Source organism: Papilio machaon, chromosome 3 (assembly GCF_912999745.1).
Source record: "Papilio machaon chromosome 3, ilPapMach1.1, whole genome shotgun sequence".
In the NCBI taxonomy this organism is placed as follows: domain Eukaryota; kingdom Metazoa; phylum Arthropoda; class Insecta; order Lepidoptera; family Papilionidae; genus Papilio; species Papilio machaon.
Genome location: NC_059988.1, coordinates 4,895,007 through 4,911,521, shown reverse-complemented (window position 1 = coordinate 4,911,521; position 16,515 = coordinate 4,895,007). Strand labels below are relative to the sequence as shown.

The 16,515-nt window shown below is 35.0% G+C and overlaps 2 protein-coding genes and 1 long non-coding RNA gene across 3 annotated transcripts in view; 2 read left to right on the top strand and 1 right to left on the bottom strand.

Annotated features, from left to right (window-relative positions):
• Positions 1-2,792, top strand: part of LOC106712421 — a 54,045-nt gene extending 51,253 nt beyond the window's left edge. Inside the window, exon 4 of the long non-coding RNA XR_001357074.2 lies at positions 2,668-2,792. This is a non-coding gene — a long non-coding RNA (uncharacterized LOC106712421). The remainder of the gene's footprint in view (positions 1-2,667) is intronic.
• Positions 1-13,906, bottom strand: part of LOC106712233 (pseudouridine-metabolizing bifunctional protein C1861.05) — a 79,306-nt gene extending 65,400 nt beyond the window's left edge. Inside the window, exons 1-7 of the mRNA XM_045686674.1 lie at positions 13,821-13,906; positions 11,147-11,383; positions 10,717-10,939; positions 9,369-9,502; positions 8,450-8,651; positions 8,111-8,242; positions 7,679-7,962 (exon numbers count right to left, since the gene is read on the bottom strand). Coding sequence (XP_045542630.1) covers positions 7,679-7,962; positions 8,111-8,242; positions 8,450-8,651; positions 9,369-9,502; positions 10,717-10,939; positions 11,147-11,380 — 1,209 coding nt within the window. The 5' untranslated portion in view covers positions 11,381-11,383; positions 13,821-13,906. The remainder of the gene's footprint in view (positions 1-7,678; positions 7,963-8,110; positions 8,243-8,449; positions 8,652-9,368; positions 9,503-10,716; positions 10,940-11,146; positions 11,384-13,820) is intronic.
• LOC123723565 (CD82 antigen-like) lies at positions 2,983-4,253 on the top strand. The gene has a single exon (XM_045686675.1). It carries the CDS (start codon positions 2,983-2,985, stop codon positions 4,087-4,089), a length of 1,107 nt encoding a protein of 368 aa, XP_045542631.1. The 3' UTR covers positions 4,090-4,253.
• Positions 13,907-16,515: the final 2,609 nt, after the last annotated feature.

Genomic DNA, 16,515 nt, shown 5'->3' with positions numbered 1-16,515 from the left:
ATGAACGTTGTGGCGAAGTAGTATGAAACAAAAAAAAATATGTAGTCGTGTTACGTCAATTATATCATAAACACAAATAAAAAATAATTGACAGTGAGTTTAATGTGGAATTTTGTCACATTTTTCTTTTTGACGGTAGAAACAGACATGAATACATGGTCACTTAATTGATAATATAATTAAAAGCATATTATGATTAAAAAGTTTACCATAAGATTCTTAAGATCTAGCGTATTCGTTGTAATACATGGACAGGCTTTAAACTATGGTATTTTGTGCCTCTTTGTTTTTTGCCATTTTGGCGAAGAGGGGGGTGGTTGGTAAAGTTGGTGCAAATTTGAACTTAGAGATAGAATTAACTGTCAGGAACCTCAATAGGCGCATTTAAAAGGGAACGTAACATATCTTTCATTTCCAAAATTCGTTGGTGTCGTATCTTATTAATTTAAAACCGATTAAAAAATCAGCGACATTGCAAAGGAGAAGATTGTATCACTGGAAAGTAATATGTAATATTAAAATTATGATGAAATTTATTATCAGCTCTAATCAATCTACCCTTGACAAACGTATGGACCAAATGTCTTTTTTTAGATATTTTCTATAGAAATAAAAATAAAGTATTTGATAATTTTTGATTCTGTATTTTTATATGGAATTTATTAATAATGTGCAGGACGAAATTTCGCGAAGATATATTAGTTAATAATCACTAAAACAGTCGCTAATCTTTGAAAAAGCATTGCATAAAGAATGTTAGAGACAGGGTCTTGGGCTGCGGGGTGAAGGACGAGGGGCGAGGGTCGCGGGTCCTTTGGCGGGTGGCCAATTGACCTACTCTAAAAGATTACTACTATGTTTCCTTATAAAATAAAGGACGAAATTCTATGTTCGATAGTATTTCTTTATCCCACGACAAAGTAATGTGAACACAGTACTTGTGATTTATTTCTTTACGTTTTGTTTTATCCTAAACCCTAAGAAACATAATTTAATTCGTTAATACAATGGGTTCCACTAAGGTGTCTTACTTAAAAGTCATAGATTAGTGAAACACAGCAAGCTGTTTAATTATTATTGCAAATGTATTAAACGAAAATTGACCTTATCTGTACGAAACTAATTCACTACAATCAACTGTCCACAAATCAGCAGAACTATAAATCCTCCTTAATCGAAAATCGATCCTGGCTTCTATTTAATGCAGGCTGAGGTGTGTGTTGCCAATAATGGACGTCTGACTGGCGCCTTCGGAATTAGTCTGTAAACTCACATAGTTTTTGCCTCTCAATTACCTAAGATAACGGTATCTAATTTTAAAAATTATGTACTGTCAGCGTGTCTAAATTTAAATTAAAAAAATATTGCCTTCAATTTGCTATCGTCTTGATAAATTAAATTTCGTAATAAGCTGGTAAGTCTTAAAATTGTCAAGGGTTGCCGCACACGTGTACGGAATAATAACAGCATTTTTCATATGTTGCCATCTGAATGTGCTCGAAACGTAAGCTTTGATTGCGTTACGTTGCGTAATTGGGTTCGGCGAGGAAAACGGGACGATTCCGAATGGCAGAATTTATATCAACCTTTTTCGACACATGTGTGCTAAGGCTTACTTTTTGAATAATTTATTTAGACTGACTCGAGTGCTAAATGTCACCATCCTTGAGTATAACACAATTTCAAAGACATTTAAAAGCACACAGATCCAATACGTGATGTCAAGTAACCATTTATAATGATGATTATAAATTTTACAATGTAAATCTAATCTAGTCTGTGTAATAAATATGCGATATTTAATTTGTTCACTATTTTAGAATCTTTATGAATAAACATGTGTTTGTGCAAGATTTAAAAGGTCAAGTTTTTAAAATTTCGCTATGGCGAAATAGGAAGTAATAGGACAAGACTTATTTCCGCAATTTGGCAATTCTGTTTAGCCAGCATACTATCTAGAAGTAAAGATAAGAAATATAAGAAATAAATAAAATGTAAGAACTCGTGCAATTCACCTAAATCCGAGGATAAGAATTTAATTCTATACAAGAGTTAAATGTAATAAGCATTTTGTGGGTCAGATGCCTCCCGAAAGTATTTATTTCTAAGTCTAAGTAATTTTACATCAATACTGGATTATTTTCTCAAAAATATAATATATTATGTTTCCTCTAAAATAAAAGGATGATCGATATTAGTACCCACAATAGTTTTGTAGCTACGAAGAGTGTCTAATTAACTCATTACAAATATCAGTATGTTTTGTTTTGCTGGTTAGTAGACCAAATAACGTACTGGCCAATGCTAACCTAAATTGTAAAAAAATATCTCTTAAATTCCAACCTCCAACTTTCGCATCAAGTTATTGGTTGACATTTTGCAGAAGATTTAGTTCCGTCTATGGTTCCACGACTTATAGTTTACTATATCTTTAAGCCTAAATGTCAAGTCGGCTTTACGGCACAATATCTTCATAGAATAAAATATTTTGTTATTTTTACAGTACAAACCATGCACAATAGTTGAGAGTGCAACTAGTTTGAGATTTCACATTAAGGTTAAGTTAAGACTGAGAACGGGGTTTGAAATTAAGAGAAATATAAGTAAGTGTAATAGATTTTGGACAAGATGAGACCGATTTAGTATGTTGTGTGTAATTGTTGGCAGGCCCCGCACCGGCGTTGTAGGAGCACTGCTGCAACTGGCGGGCCCGATCCTGTGACTAGCTAGGTTTCGCACTAGCGGAACGGGTGGCGGATTGTAAGTCTGCATTTTATCTTATTTTAATACAAAAGGATGTAACGCACGGGGTTGTTTATCAGTTATTATTCGTTAAACGACGCTGAGTGCGATGGCAAATGTTATTTGCTTACTTTAACATTTGAATAATAATAATAGGTAATGTGGTGTTGCAGAGGCGCAGGGCGCGGCGCGTGGCGGCGGCGCGTGCGCGGGCGGCGCCATGACGCGGCGCCCGCCACCATGACGCTGCCGCCGCCCGCGCACTGCCCGCCTGCCGCCGCCGCGCACCGCGCCATGCGCTACTACCGCATCTGGATCTACGCGTGCAACGGCGCCTTGTTGCTGGCCGCGCTCGCCTTCTGCGCGGCGGCGGGCCGCGCGCTAGCCGACTACCGGCGCGCGCTCGTACCCGGTCTCGGCGCCGCCCAGCCCGGGTTTCTGTACGGGTACGCCGCGCTGCCCGCACAGGCCGGTCTGCTGCAGTTGCTCGGCTGCTTCGCCGCACTGCGCCTCTCCGAGCGCATGCTCAACGCCTACTGGCTCGCCCTGCTAGCGCTGCTCGTCGGCGACGCCGCCATAGGTGTCTATTGGGCGTTCCGCTTCGAGCGTGTCTGCAGGGAATTGCGACCCCAGCTGCGTTTGCGCTTGGCTAAAGATTACGATTCGGACGTGGACTTCTCAGAGGCTTGGGATCGGCTTCAGCGGGAACAACGGTGCTGCGGCGTCACCGGCCCCTCGGACTTCGCCGTTTTCAACCGCTCCGCGCTGCCTCCCAGCTGCTGCCGCATCCCGGCGCACACCCCGGCCGTCACACCAGCTTCGCTTGCCGCTATGTCCGCCACGTCGGCGGTGCCCTTCACGCCGGTCCATTGCGCACCTCACACGGCGGCCTGTGCGGAGAGATTGCTGTCTTGGCTGCGTCGAACGGCGGATGCGCTATTTGTTCTCGGATACTGCGTCATTGCATTTTTAAAACTATGTTTCCTCGGTATACTTCGATACGAAATAAAGGAGATGATTCAGAAAATTAGAATATTACGCAGCGAACTTGGTGCTGGGGAACTTCTAGACGGAAGTCCCATGCACGGTGGACCCTTGTCTCAGACGGTCGTCGTGAACGCCGTTAACGCAAACGGTGGTGTTCGCGCCCACGGGGGCAGCCCGGAGAGAGCGGGAGAGAGGGAAGCTCTGTTGGGACGGACGTCAGAGCCGTGTGCTCGGCGAAGTATTCACGACGAGCCGCTGGGCCTCAAGACTATCAATGGCAACAACAACTGCGAGATGAGGGAGCTGGCGCGTGGAGACTACCGTCCCCTGGCAGCGGACAGCGCGGCGACTCGGATCTGACTAAGATGTTACTTGGAGCGCCTGTTCGGACGGCGGTGGCGCTCGTTCCCCGCCGCCGGCTTCGAGACGGAGCCCCCGCTGGGGCCGGCGTGCACGCGGCGCGCCGGCGCCCGTGTGCGCCTCGACCACCGCCGACACACGCGCTCCGAATTCGAACTCTAGGACAGTCAATGATTAATGTTTGAACCCTACTAGTAGTGCGTGTTGTTTAGTGGTAACATAAACTATGTGTGCCGTACTTAACTTAGTCAATAATAATAATACAATAGCAGTACATTCTAAGTGAAAACCAACAAGTGTAAAGGTGTAACTTAGTTGAAGTGAACATGATCCCACGAGCAAAGCTTGTGTTTAGTTCCTATGCTTGGCAGGTATACATTTTAGTACATTTATATCTTAACGCAATAACATTTATGATGATTTTTATTAAATGTAGTAGGCGTTTTATGTGGCGTTAACAGTTATGCTGTGGGAAATTAGTTTGTTTTGTACAAGGACTATTATTATTTAGATGCAGTCTTAGTATGGTTTAGGAAGAAGTATAATATTGCCAGTGGTTCTGTAGTAGTCATTTTTATTTATAAGGGTAGCATCAATTTCGATAAAATATAAATTTCTCCTAGGCACAGTGGATTGCATTGATCCACATCGATTCCGATAATTTTAACATGTAATATTTAGTTTTCGTACAAATAAAAACTTTAAAATTGTTTTTGGTTTGCACCTCGACCAATATGACCGAATTATATTGCAAAAGATCGTAAAGTATTAAAAGAGGGCCGCAGTATTGCTACGAAAAGTTTACGAAGCATTCGTACAGTTGGCTTTGTACCAAATACGATATAGATAACACGAATAGAATCAAAAAGTACTTTTATATTCGACTAAAGAATAATATTAATAACAATACTATACAAGGAAATCGATCAACATTTATATAATAATATAACTGTAATTTTACTTGATACAAATTATACGAGTACGAAAATTTTATATTTAGAATAAAATGGTATTACAGAAGTGGTCTCATTTTTTTTACTTAAAATTATTACGTTATTAATTTCTAGAGTTCAATAGTTTCTCTCTGCTTTCCTAGCGACTGACAACTGCAACTATTTAGATATAATATATTAATGTTTCAATAAAATAAATGTAAATGTCCTTTGTTAGAATTATTTATCATTCATTACCTTCGTGTACGGACCAGTGAAGATTTTTTTATAGTTAGTTTTTTTTTGATTGACTCTAATCTAGTAGAATAGGATTTAAACAATATGAATATTTATAAATGTATAGATGACAACATTTACTATCGAAATTGGTTTTAATCTTCACTGATTCCAGTTATATTTGTATGTAAATATAAAATTAAAGAAATAGTTTGTGTACATACACGAGTAGTGGGCGAGTAAATGTGCATGGACAGACAAAATAGTACTGATATGAGCTTAAATGATGTAGTGCCTACGAATATATGCTTAATACAGTATAAAGCGATTAACTACATTTAATGATAATTCTTTACTCATTTCTGGGTGAAGATTTTCATTCGACATTTATCAACATTATAACAGTTACGCTCCAAAAGTGATAACTTCATTTGTCATGGTAAGCGGGACGTTTAAATTTTTATGGCTGTGTCCAAATAGGGTTCGAAACCTTTTTAATGTCTTTGAGATTTGTCACTTATAAATCTATATTTATTATTGTAACGATTGTAAAAAAGATTTTGACGTCATTTCGGATATGTAAAAACAGGAAAACGTACGGACGATTTAAGGGAATGAATATAAAAACAGTGTCAATCGAAAAAGTACATGCAATTATCAAACTGAACACTTTGTTTAGTTATTAAAAGAAATAAATAATTTTAATAATCGGCAAAAACAACGACCACGTCAACAATAGTTGTATCACGGAGTGTCGTTAATTTCTCTAAGTAAATTAAAATCCAAAATTATACCTATCTACATATTTGTACTTATAATGTACTTTTTACTAGATAATATAATAATGAGTATGAAATAATTACAACGTTCGCTTAGAGTAGGTACAATACGTGGAATTACGCAAAAGATTAGTTTTTTAATATTGTTGTCACATGAAAGTACCAATCTTATAAAAATTTTGTACCTATGTTCGGAAAGTTGGATAATTTGTAGTTAGGATCCAATCTACTCCTGCATCTCTCAAAAAAAAGATTTATATATTATATGTGCCTTGGCTTACGAAAAATACATACGTTATGTCATAAAATTTAATATTATAAAAAAATCTTTTTAATAAAAATATTCGAGAAATGTCTCCCGTTACATAATTTTAATTTTATTTGTTGTTTAATGATTGACCCTGCCGATGGAAATTTTTTTTAAAACCTTTTACCGTAAATTATTAATTCTTTATTAGAGGCCACCCTTATACTGCTAGCAAAGATAAAAAAAATGTATAAAAACAGTAAAATAATAGTTAGATCTATGTGACCTTTAGGTATGTCACAATTAAAACCCCGGAGTCCCAAAGTGACTGTGTTTGTCAAGGTCAGTGTGAGTCATTTTCAATCATATCATCATTTAATATTAGATAAGTCAAACTCAACATCTGAGTATGTTATGAAGTTTAGAAATGTTAAAGAAATCAGAATGTTTTTGAAATCGTGTTAAAAGTATTATCTTACAGAATGAAATACATTATATGTCAATAAATAGATGGAGCTTTCAATAATTTCTTGCTGTAAAGTTTATTATATGTGTTCAATGTTTATATATGTAATGAGTGTTTCATAATTGTATTCAATATTTGTAGAGGAGTTGATACAACTTTCCGAAGGTACGCACTAGGCGACTGAGAGCTAATATATATCATAAATGCATCAAATAAAGAGTTTGTTAAATGTTCTATTTTTTTATTTGATAACGATACCTTATACGAAACATCCTGTATGCTTTATTTATCAGTAAGTACTTACCTACAATTCCTTTTTCATAGTGACATTACCATTTATACATTTTAAATTTAACTATAAAAATATATAACTTATTGAAGTTGTTGATAGTAAGGTCGAATTTATTTATGATTGAATCGAATCTACGAAGTTACGATGAAAATCACCATAAAGTTTTGACCTATAATTTGCTTAGGTATATGTTTACAATGTATATTTTAAAGACCTTTTATAATCCTACTCTCCTTCGATTGTTTTCATAATAACTTAATCACAACAAGAGGATAACAAATGGGTCCTTTCGGCGTATTACAAAACAAAACACGCACGCCCTACTCAAAGCCGTAACTAAACAAATATTAATTGGCGTTGCGAGATATGTATCAAAATCTGATAATAGTGTAACTAATTAACGGCATTGTATCACAGAATTGTATCGTAAAATGTGGTAAAAATAAATGACCTTTCAAGGAAAAAGGAACGAATAATGACTTTTTATTGTAAAAACAAAAAAGAAATGTTTTCTTTAAGCGTCAATAAATAAAAATAACATTTGCAGTATAATTTAGGTATGAATACGAATGGCAAATGAATATATACTACGTTGAAATTCTTGCGGCTCTATCTTTTTTTAAACTACTTACTTACCTGTACAAGATCTTCAGTAACTCTGTAAGTTCTGTCGACGTTTGCTCCACCAATCACCAGCACTGGATTTGTCGAATTCTCGTTTTTGATAAAGGAGCCGACTTTCTCGCCACGAACGGACTTTTCAACGCGTAAATTGCATGCAGTATGAAATTGTCTCGTCCCCAAATTCCCGGAGGATCCGCTATTAAAGGAATTTCGTGCGTTGTTCACATTTTTCAGTTTCTGAAATTCGACGGCTATATCGGCGCCCACTTTTGCGTTGTTTTTTATTAGAGCAATGTCTGTGTCAAAGTTGAGGAATTTTTGAATTTAACTTTTTAATTTCAAGGGTGGAGATTCAACTTAGGTTTGTATTCACAAGATTTGACATTACTTTTAACGTTGATATTTTATCATTGAAGTTTCATCGTCGACAATAAAAAAGGATACTTGTGCTGAGGGAAGCACCTCCGGTGGCTTTGGCAACGGCGGCGAGTATGTACGGTGTAACTTCCTTCCCCTGGATTCCTGCTCTCTTAGCATTCTTCAAAGCCTGTTCTATTGAGTCCTCTATAACATTTTCTGAGAACACGAGAAAAGAAATTTGATCAATTTTGAATTAGTTTGAATAAACTAAAATAACTAAGTGATACGTCGATTATAATTAACAAAAAATAGATGGGGAGCAATATAATAGATAAAAAGTTCATAAAAGATCCGCTAACTTGTTTATTTCTACTGCGCCATAAAGCCGCCTTATAAAAAGGTTAATCTGAAACCATTTTTTACCTTCCATAGCATGTTCCTGGGGCACGGGCACAGCAACAACGATGCCTGATTGTAGCCGCAATTGTCTCGCAGCGTGTAGGATGCGGGCGGCGTGCGGCGCATCTGCGGCGCGGTGCGGCGCGCGGTGGCCCGACCGTGTTGTATAGAACGCCGGAAAGTCGTCAGTGGCACCAAAGGCACAGACTGTCACACCATGAGTTTCCTAAGACAATCCAGGCATAATGCAACAAAAAGTACGAGATAGTAATTATCATGTTAGAATCCGATTGATAAGGTTTATAATATTAAGAACATATAGAAAGAGGTCAGAATTTCTTTGCTAGATTATTTAAAAAAGACACAGTTACAGGGAAAAAAAACATAGAAGTGGTTTTCGACATTACTAGAAGCATATTTCTTATGTAATAAAATGATTGTTTAGAGCAGTTTTCGCATTTGCAATATATTATCGTAGACAAGACCACAATGAATAGAATATAATTTTCGGACGCGGAGTTCAACATTAAATATGATATTGAAATAAGTTGGAATAAAAGCTGATGCAATATTTTAAAGCAAATGGCTCTGCGGATTCTGATACAGAGCTTACGGAGCTGCGCATAATTGTAATAATGGTTTTGAGTAAAAAAAATAAGCGTTGTATTTAATATGGTTTGGTGTTACTTTTTAATTTATAATTGTATTTAATGCAAAAATTAATTATTAAAGTGAACAATACCATGACTGCGAGAGATAAAAGTGCATACAGATATTTCCATTTTAAAGATTTTTATTTTCCTTCTTGTGTTTATAAAAAATTATCACTATCTAATATGCTGCTTACTATGTCTAAGTAGATTTGGTTTAAAAGACTCATTAACTCTACTACAACGATGATAATACGAAATAATGAAGGCTATTTAAAGAGGTTTTGAATTACCAAGTATTCTAGTGTCCTCCCGATGTCTAAAATGGACTTCACTCCGCTGCAAACAACTAAAGTGCGGCTGCGACCCAATTCGGTTAAGTCTGCTGAGACATCCATTGTTAGTTCACCTTCCCGGTGTACTCCGCCTGTTGGTATATTATTATTATTCTATATAAAAAACAAAATAATACAAATCAAACAAAAAGAAAAGAATAAAAGTGAAAAGTTATGACTGAAAACCATATGTATATATTTTTCCGTGAAAATTCCGTAATATTTTATTAATTAAGGAAAAAAATAACTCATCTGACACCAAAATGACACTTTAAGGTATAATACAAGTCAAATAACCACCTTGCACTTCAAAATTGTTCAAGCTATTTATACTATTAGCAAAGGTAACGTAACTACCGAAAAAAATCATGACTACGGATTTATTACCCTTCTCTCTGCCGAGAAAAAAATACATAGTATACTTGAGTAATATCAGCTCATTGAATATGTAAAGGTTAGGTTAAGGATGAGACCTTTAAGCCACGAATGTGAATTATTAGGTACAAGAAATATAATGTATAACAGACACTTGTTACTGCGGTAATGAATAATTTGATCGGTGGCGTGCCACGGGCCCGCACCTGACTATATCCATGATAAATGAGGGTTCTTACCAAAACACTGCCCTCCTCATCATTTAACCCCAAATTACGTTATAACAACATCCTCAACTTGTTTAATCTTACTTTGTAATTATATTAAAATATTAAAATTGTTATCTCAAAGTGTTAAATTGTTAACTTGATGAATATTTAGATGTTAAATAATTTTTAGCACGACTTACGACTTCTTAACTCTTTTTGTTTATTTATTAATATAAGGAATCAATATATATAATGCAAATAAAAATAACTTTGAATATTCTTACAAAATGCGTATGTAAAATAAAAGGGAATATGACCAGTATTCAATTTCAACCGTTTCATTTATAACTGTTCTGTATTTGTTGGTTACAGTGAGAGTGTTAATTAATTTACTGCAAAGGCAATATGAATTTTCATCAGTGGCCAGTGTCGCTGTATAGAGTAGATCGTATCTGTCCCGGCCCAACAAAGGCCGAGTCGTGTCGTGGGAACAACATTTAATAAACGCCGAGAATATTGCCATTTAAATTTTATTCGTTTGTAGCGGTTCGAAAGTGAAGAGTGCAGTTTAAATTATAATTTGTAATAACTTTTGTTATTATACCTTTAACGAAAATCTAGTATTAAATTTACAAAAGTCCAATAACAAACGTGTGGCATCTTCAATAAGGATCTTTTTCAAGTATACCTCGTTTTAAAGTAGACCTTCTAAATTCATTTACCTATACCGCCAGTAACAAAGACGTCGATATCTGCCAGCTCTGAAGCTATGATGGTTCCTGCGACGGTAGTAGCGCCATCCTGACAGCCGGCCATCACTGGCGCGAGATCTCTCCGTGAAGTTTTCACTACGCCCTTAGCTTGTGCTAGGTACTGCAGCTGCTGTTGTGTCAGACCTACTGTTAGTTGTCCTTTGAGGATCGCTATAGTAGCAGGCGTTGCACCCTGATTAAACATAGCAAACAATTTAACATTAAAAAAAATTGTGAATCATCAAAGTGTAATCGGATATTAGCTATATTTTCGTTGTCTGTTTGAATTTGTTAAAACTTCAAGTTTGTTACAATGCACCTAACATTATAACAAAGTTTTGAAAACTGGCAACAGTGAATGTGAAGGCAACTTAAACTTTTAAGAATATTTGCTACTTACAACTCTCCTTATTATGTTTTCCACTTCTTGAGCTGTTTGTAAATTTTGCGGGTAAGGCATTCCGTGCGTTATAATTGTAGATTCCAGAGCTACGATGGGCTTTCCTTCAGACTTCGCTTGAAGGACTTCTTCAGAGAATACGAGCGGTGGGTTTAAAGTTGTTATACTTGAATATCTTCGTCGAAATATAGAATGGAGACATTTTGTTAGAGTGGACGCTAGTAGAAACGACATTTCCTAAACAAAAATTAATAATATTGTGTGAAATGAAATATAATTTTGGAAATAAAATACACATCTTGAAAAATTACTCGTAAAATATACCTATTTATACCACTACGATTTATTTAAAATTTCTCGATACAGTTGTGTTCTGGTTAAACCGAATTTATACTCGAAAATAGAATTAGAAGTTTGCAATTGGTCTTTTAACGCTGTTAAACTGAAAAAAACTATTCATTTTAAAGCACGTATATACAGTAAAACCGTTTAAAAGCCGCACGCAAAAAGATAAACTCTTTTAAACGGCTCTTTGCATTATGTAAAAATGCGGTTTATTTTTTATTTATAGAAGCAAACGTTGAGGTCGGGGTAGGAAGCAACGCATGGAGTTCGCACAGTCATAACGATGTCGCGATATACGCTTTCAACGTAAGTGTTTTATATTATAAAAAAAAAATATTTCATGTCTACCTGCATTTTAAAATGAAAGCACTAAGAATAATTAAAAATATTCCATAACGTTGTTCTTTTTTGTGAAGAATTACGGATAGAGAAAGACAAAGACTTAAAAGGCTGGATAAACTAAAAATACTATAGAATTTAAAACTATTTTTACTTTATTAAAACCCATGCAAACCATTCTTCAAAGAATCATGCAAAATTCGTGCAATTATTAAAAAAACTAAGTTGTTTGATAAAAAAATATTTCGAATTAAAAAGTTAAAAATTCAGTTCAAATGTTAATACTGTTTGGAACGATCTCGTAAAGATTATAAATTTCACAACATTTAAATTAATTTCGGGTATTACATTAATTTGAATTTAAATTTAACGCTGTGCTTAAACATTGCCAAGAGCAACTTTAAAATTCATGAAGTTTAAAATTCGTTTGTGGTGTTTTGATGAATTCAGGCATTGAACTCGACGCAAAGAATAAAGAATTCGAAGTGGCTCCCATAATAATAGTAATAATATAGTTGTAATAGTTATATTTCTAGTTTGTATCTCGTTCACATAGTACAATTATATATTATGAAGTTAGATAGTGATCAACTCGATATTTACACTTATAAAGTCAGTTATATTAAAAAAATCCACCTGTATTATAAAGTACGAAAGAATTTGTTTCCTAAAATATTTTTCGTTTGCTTGTATTGTCAGTTCAAAGTAACTTTTACGTAGAATTAAACATTTTTTCTCTTGTTTTGGCGGAAATTATTCTCAAAGGCCTTTGTATACGTAAAAGCTTCAGTTGGAAGGGAGTATTAATTAAAATGTATCCTTACTATAACGAGACTTTTCCATGAAAGCCGATTATATTTTTTTATATTATTGAGTAGTAAACGAGCAAGCGGCCACTTGAATTCACCGAAATCGCAAGCGACCGCTGCCCAATGACATCCACATTTACAGATGCCTTGCGTATCTTTGATCGTCGGAGGAGTGTACGCACAGAAAGAGAACATTTCCCCTACCTAAGCGTCTCCTCCTTCATCACATTCACTTCCCTTTGCCATCCTTTCTTTATAAGAATAGGGAATGAGGACTGAAATTAGGCAACAAGCACGCACACTCGCCGTAGGAAAGGAGGAATTGCTTTTACTTCATGCCTGTCTTCTGTGTGGTCGTGGTATTTTAACGGCCCATTCTGCAACAGATGTTGTTGCGAGCAACCCATAGTACATCTGCTTGCGTCTACTAAAGATTTACTGTCCAGATTGTGTAAAAAACGTGATCGGTTATTGATAATGATAACGGCATCAGAGTTAGAGTTAATTTAAGCGGGCGCGGTTCACATATTTTCACCATAGACATACATCACAAAGTGTATCCGTAGCAGTGTTACCACTTTATTACAATCGCAAATATGAAATAGATCCGACCAGTTCGAATTTAATTATATTACCAAAACAGTATTCATTTAGATTTTCATTGTAAAATGAATTTTAATGCTTCTAAAGACGAACAGTATGTGGATCTGGTAAACCTCACAACTTTTTTAATTTACTACTTTTGATATTGAAAACAAATGTATGTAAAAAAAACCACAAGTATTTTAAAATACCACATTCATAGTTTTTTTTTATTTAATTGTTACCAATCGATTCGATTTCTCGATATTGAATCGGAATCGCATGTGGTGTATTATCTGTGCCATCTGTTTACTTCTTAATCTTGTACTGGATTGTATGCGCTTGTGGTTGCGGCATTCATATCATGTTAACTCTAAAATGGTTTGTCCATATGTTCTCGACGTTTTAATAAACATTTAAGATGTAATACGAAAATACCAATATGCTGTTCATTCAAGGACATTGTTTAGTACTTTTATGAATACTTGCATCTTAACCTCAAAAAAACTGATTCTAAAAGTGAAAGTGAAATTTTTTGAAAGCAGAATATAATAGTTGTACAGCAGAATTAAAAAGTTAAATTTATTTTAATTACTCACGGTATTTTAGCTTTGTCTAGTTTTAAAAGCAACAATTAACCACTGTCACACTCAGATGTTCGAAATTGACACACGCTTCTGGCAACGATTGGTAGTGACATTGAAATGTTAACAATAATTAAATTGTAATTTGTATGGGTTGCGAGTAAAATAAATTGATGAAAAATTTACTTGTAGTTAGATGTAAGTTAATATAATATATAGTTATAGAATATTATAGTTTATCGTAAAAAGTATCTTTATACTTATTAAAAATATGTTACTTTAATTACCTTAACATTCAAATGTGAGGTTAAGTTTATATATGTAAGTACTTGTTATAGCATTAAAAATACATTCCTGTCACTATTAAGAACCCGTAGATTTATGTTATTCTTTATTTTTAATTTATTCAATGTTAAGTTAAATATCTGAGTAGTTATTTGAATATTATTTGCGCCTTTGAAATTGTAAGTAGCAATTACTTTAATTAGATAAATGGTGCTAAGAACATTTAATAACAGAATTATGAAAGTCAGTAACGTTACTTACAGTCGCACTCACAGTTGTTAAGTTTTCTGCCACAGTTTAGATTTTAATACCTGCAATCAATGTTTATAGCCTCTGGGGATTCATCTTACCCAACCTGGTTACAATGTTTTGTATTAATAGTACTAGTGTAAATATTATTTTGTTTATTAACAAATTTTTAAATTGTATTTTATGTGACGGATTCATACGTGATCTATTTCACATTTAACATTAAAAAATGATACAGATAATAAAGAGCAAAATAAGATTTTACGTTTTTTTATGACACCCAGTTTATGTTGCACGCGATCGCAATATTTTATTGCTTACAAAATTTTTAAATGTGTCATGGGGTCACTTTAAATGTAAAAAATTGGGTTATTTAGTTTTATTGACATTACATCTTTCTAAATGCTATATTTTTACATGATTTTCAAGCTTGTCTAAAGATAAGTAAGTACATGAGTTATTACAAATGTACTACAATATTTCTTTAGAAGAATTATTTAGTTTAGTCAATCATCATTGGTGATTGATCCTCGATTAGTCGGCCTTTGTATTCATTTAATTTACATACATGGCGTTAGAAGTTACGCTTAGTATATTTAAGTAATTTAATCAGCGAGACAAGGAGTAAGTTACGCTATAATATTTTACATTCCTTTCCAAGGTAAGGCATTATAAAATTAGGAGTCAACCTGTGTTCCCCAAACTATGACGCGAAAACATTGTTTAATTAGTCTGTCAGTATACTTTTATGATACGTTAATTAATACAAAACGAATTTGAAGAAAAACTTAATTAAATGCGAACACGCGATTACTGAAAGAAATTCCACGGTTATTACACGGTATTTTGTTGTTAGCTGCAAAACAGTGGTGTAAAATACAATTATAAAAGTCGTTTGTATTAGTAGTGACCTATTTAAGATCAATAAAAAATCCTAATGTTTTTAATGAAAGCAAACGACCTTCGAGAACAACGAAGTGATCATAGGCACCCGGTGTTGCTGGCCTTGCAGAAAGAGTTACGAACGAATAATGATTAGAAGATAAATGGGGGAAATAAAGAACTTCGAATCCATCCGTTTTTGCAGGCAGGGAGTGCATTGCTCGCCTCTGAGGGCGGCCTCCCCCTCCCCCCTCCCCCCGAGGATGAGCTGCCTCGGCAGCTGACGCAGACGGGACCGCGGACGAAAGCGAAAGCTTGCACGTGATCCCGTCCCGATGCGTTGAAGCAACAAAGGGGTTTAGTGGGTATGGAAGAGTATCCCACATTACTACCGCGTCCTCCCCGGGGCGCTGAGTATGCATAAAGCATTCCTCTCTGAAAAAAAAAGGCTGGCTGAGAAGTGTTTACGTGTGAATAAAATCTGAATGATATTTTTACTTAACGGTACTGTATAAAGAGACTATATGTTATTCAGGAGACGAAACATCAAAATCTCTCGCCTGAAAACGAGTTGTGAGAGATAACATTATCGAAAATCCCGGAACGGTCTTCTATGGATACGTTTGTTGAATAATTTATTTGAATTTTCTAGCCTCGTCTACATTCATTTTTTATCCTATACAAGGTATCTTTTTTATATTTTACTTAGTTGGTTTTGTGGTGACAATTAGTAAACTTCGTATTTTTTATTTTCTCCTTAATTTTATCATTATACCGTCGTAATATGTGTTGAGAAAATGGCGATGACATTCTAATCTTGTTTTTAAATGGAATCTAACAAGATAGAAATAAAATAACGATTAAAAAAAATCTGTACGATATATGTGTGCAGTATAAAAACTGGTATTTAAAGCTGGTATTTACTAGCTCCATGACTTTTAGCATTTAGTTAGCATAATTTCTAAACGTAGAAGAGTTAGAATTATTGAAGTGTTTAGTCGCACAGTGGTCACGCTTCACTAGCACGCATGCAAGCGTATAATCTACTTGTATAATAAAAATACTTCATACTGAAGGGTGTTGCTTTTAATTTTTCTTTAGCACGCCTATTTATTACCTTGCTATCAATGACGTATTTCATATACTTTTAAAGTTGAATTATAATCTACTTAATATACAAAATTATAGTTTATTCTTTGATGGATTCAATTACTAGTTTAAGACGACAGCAGCCTACAGCCAATGTTGGTTAGACAGTACCATTAAATTTATCATATAAAATGTATTACAATTA

Coding starts and splice junctions, on each gene's coding strand:
- LOC123723565 (XM_045686675.1), top strand. CDS start 2,983: ATGACGCTGCCGCCGCCCGCGCACTGCCCGCCTGCCGCCGCCGCGCAC.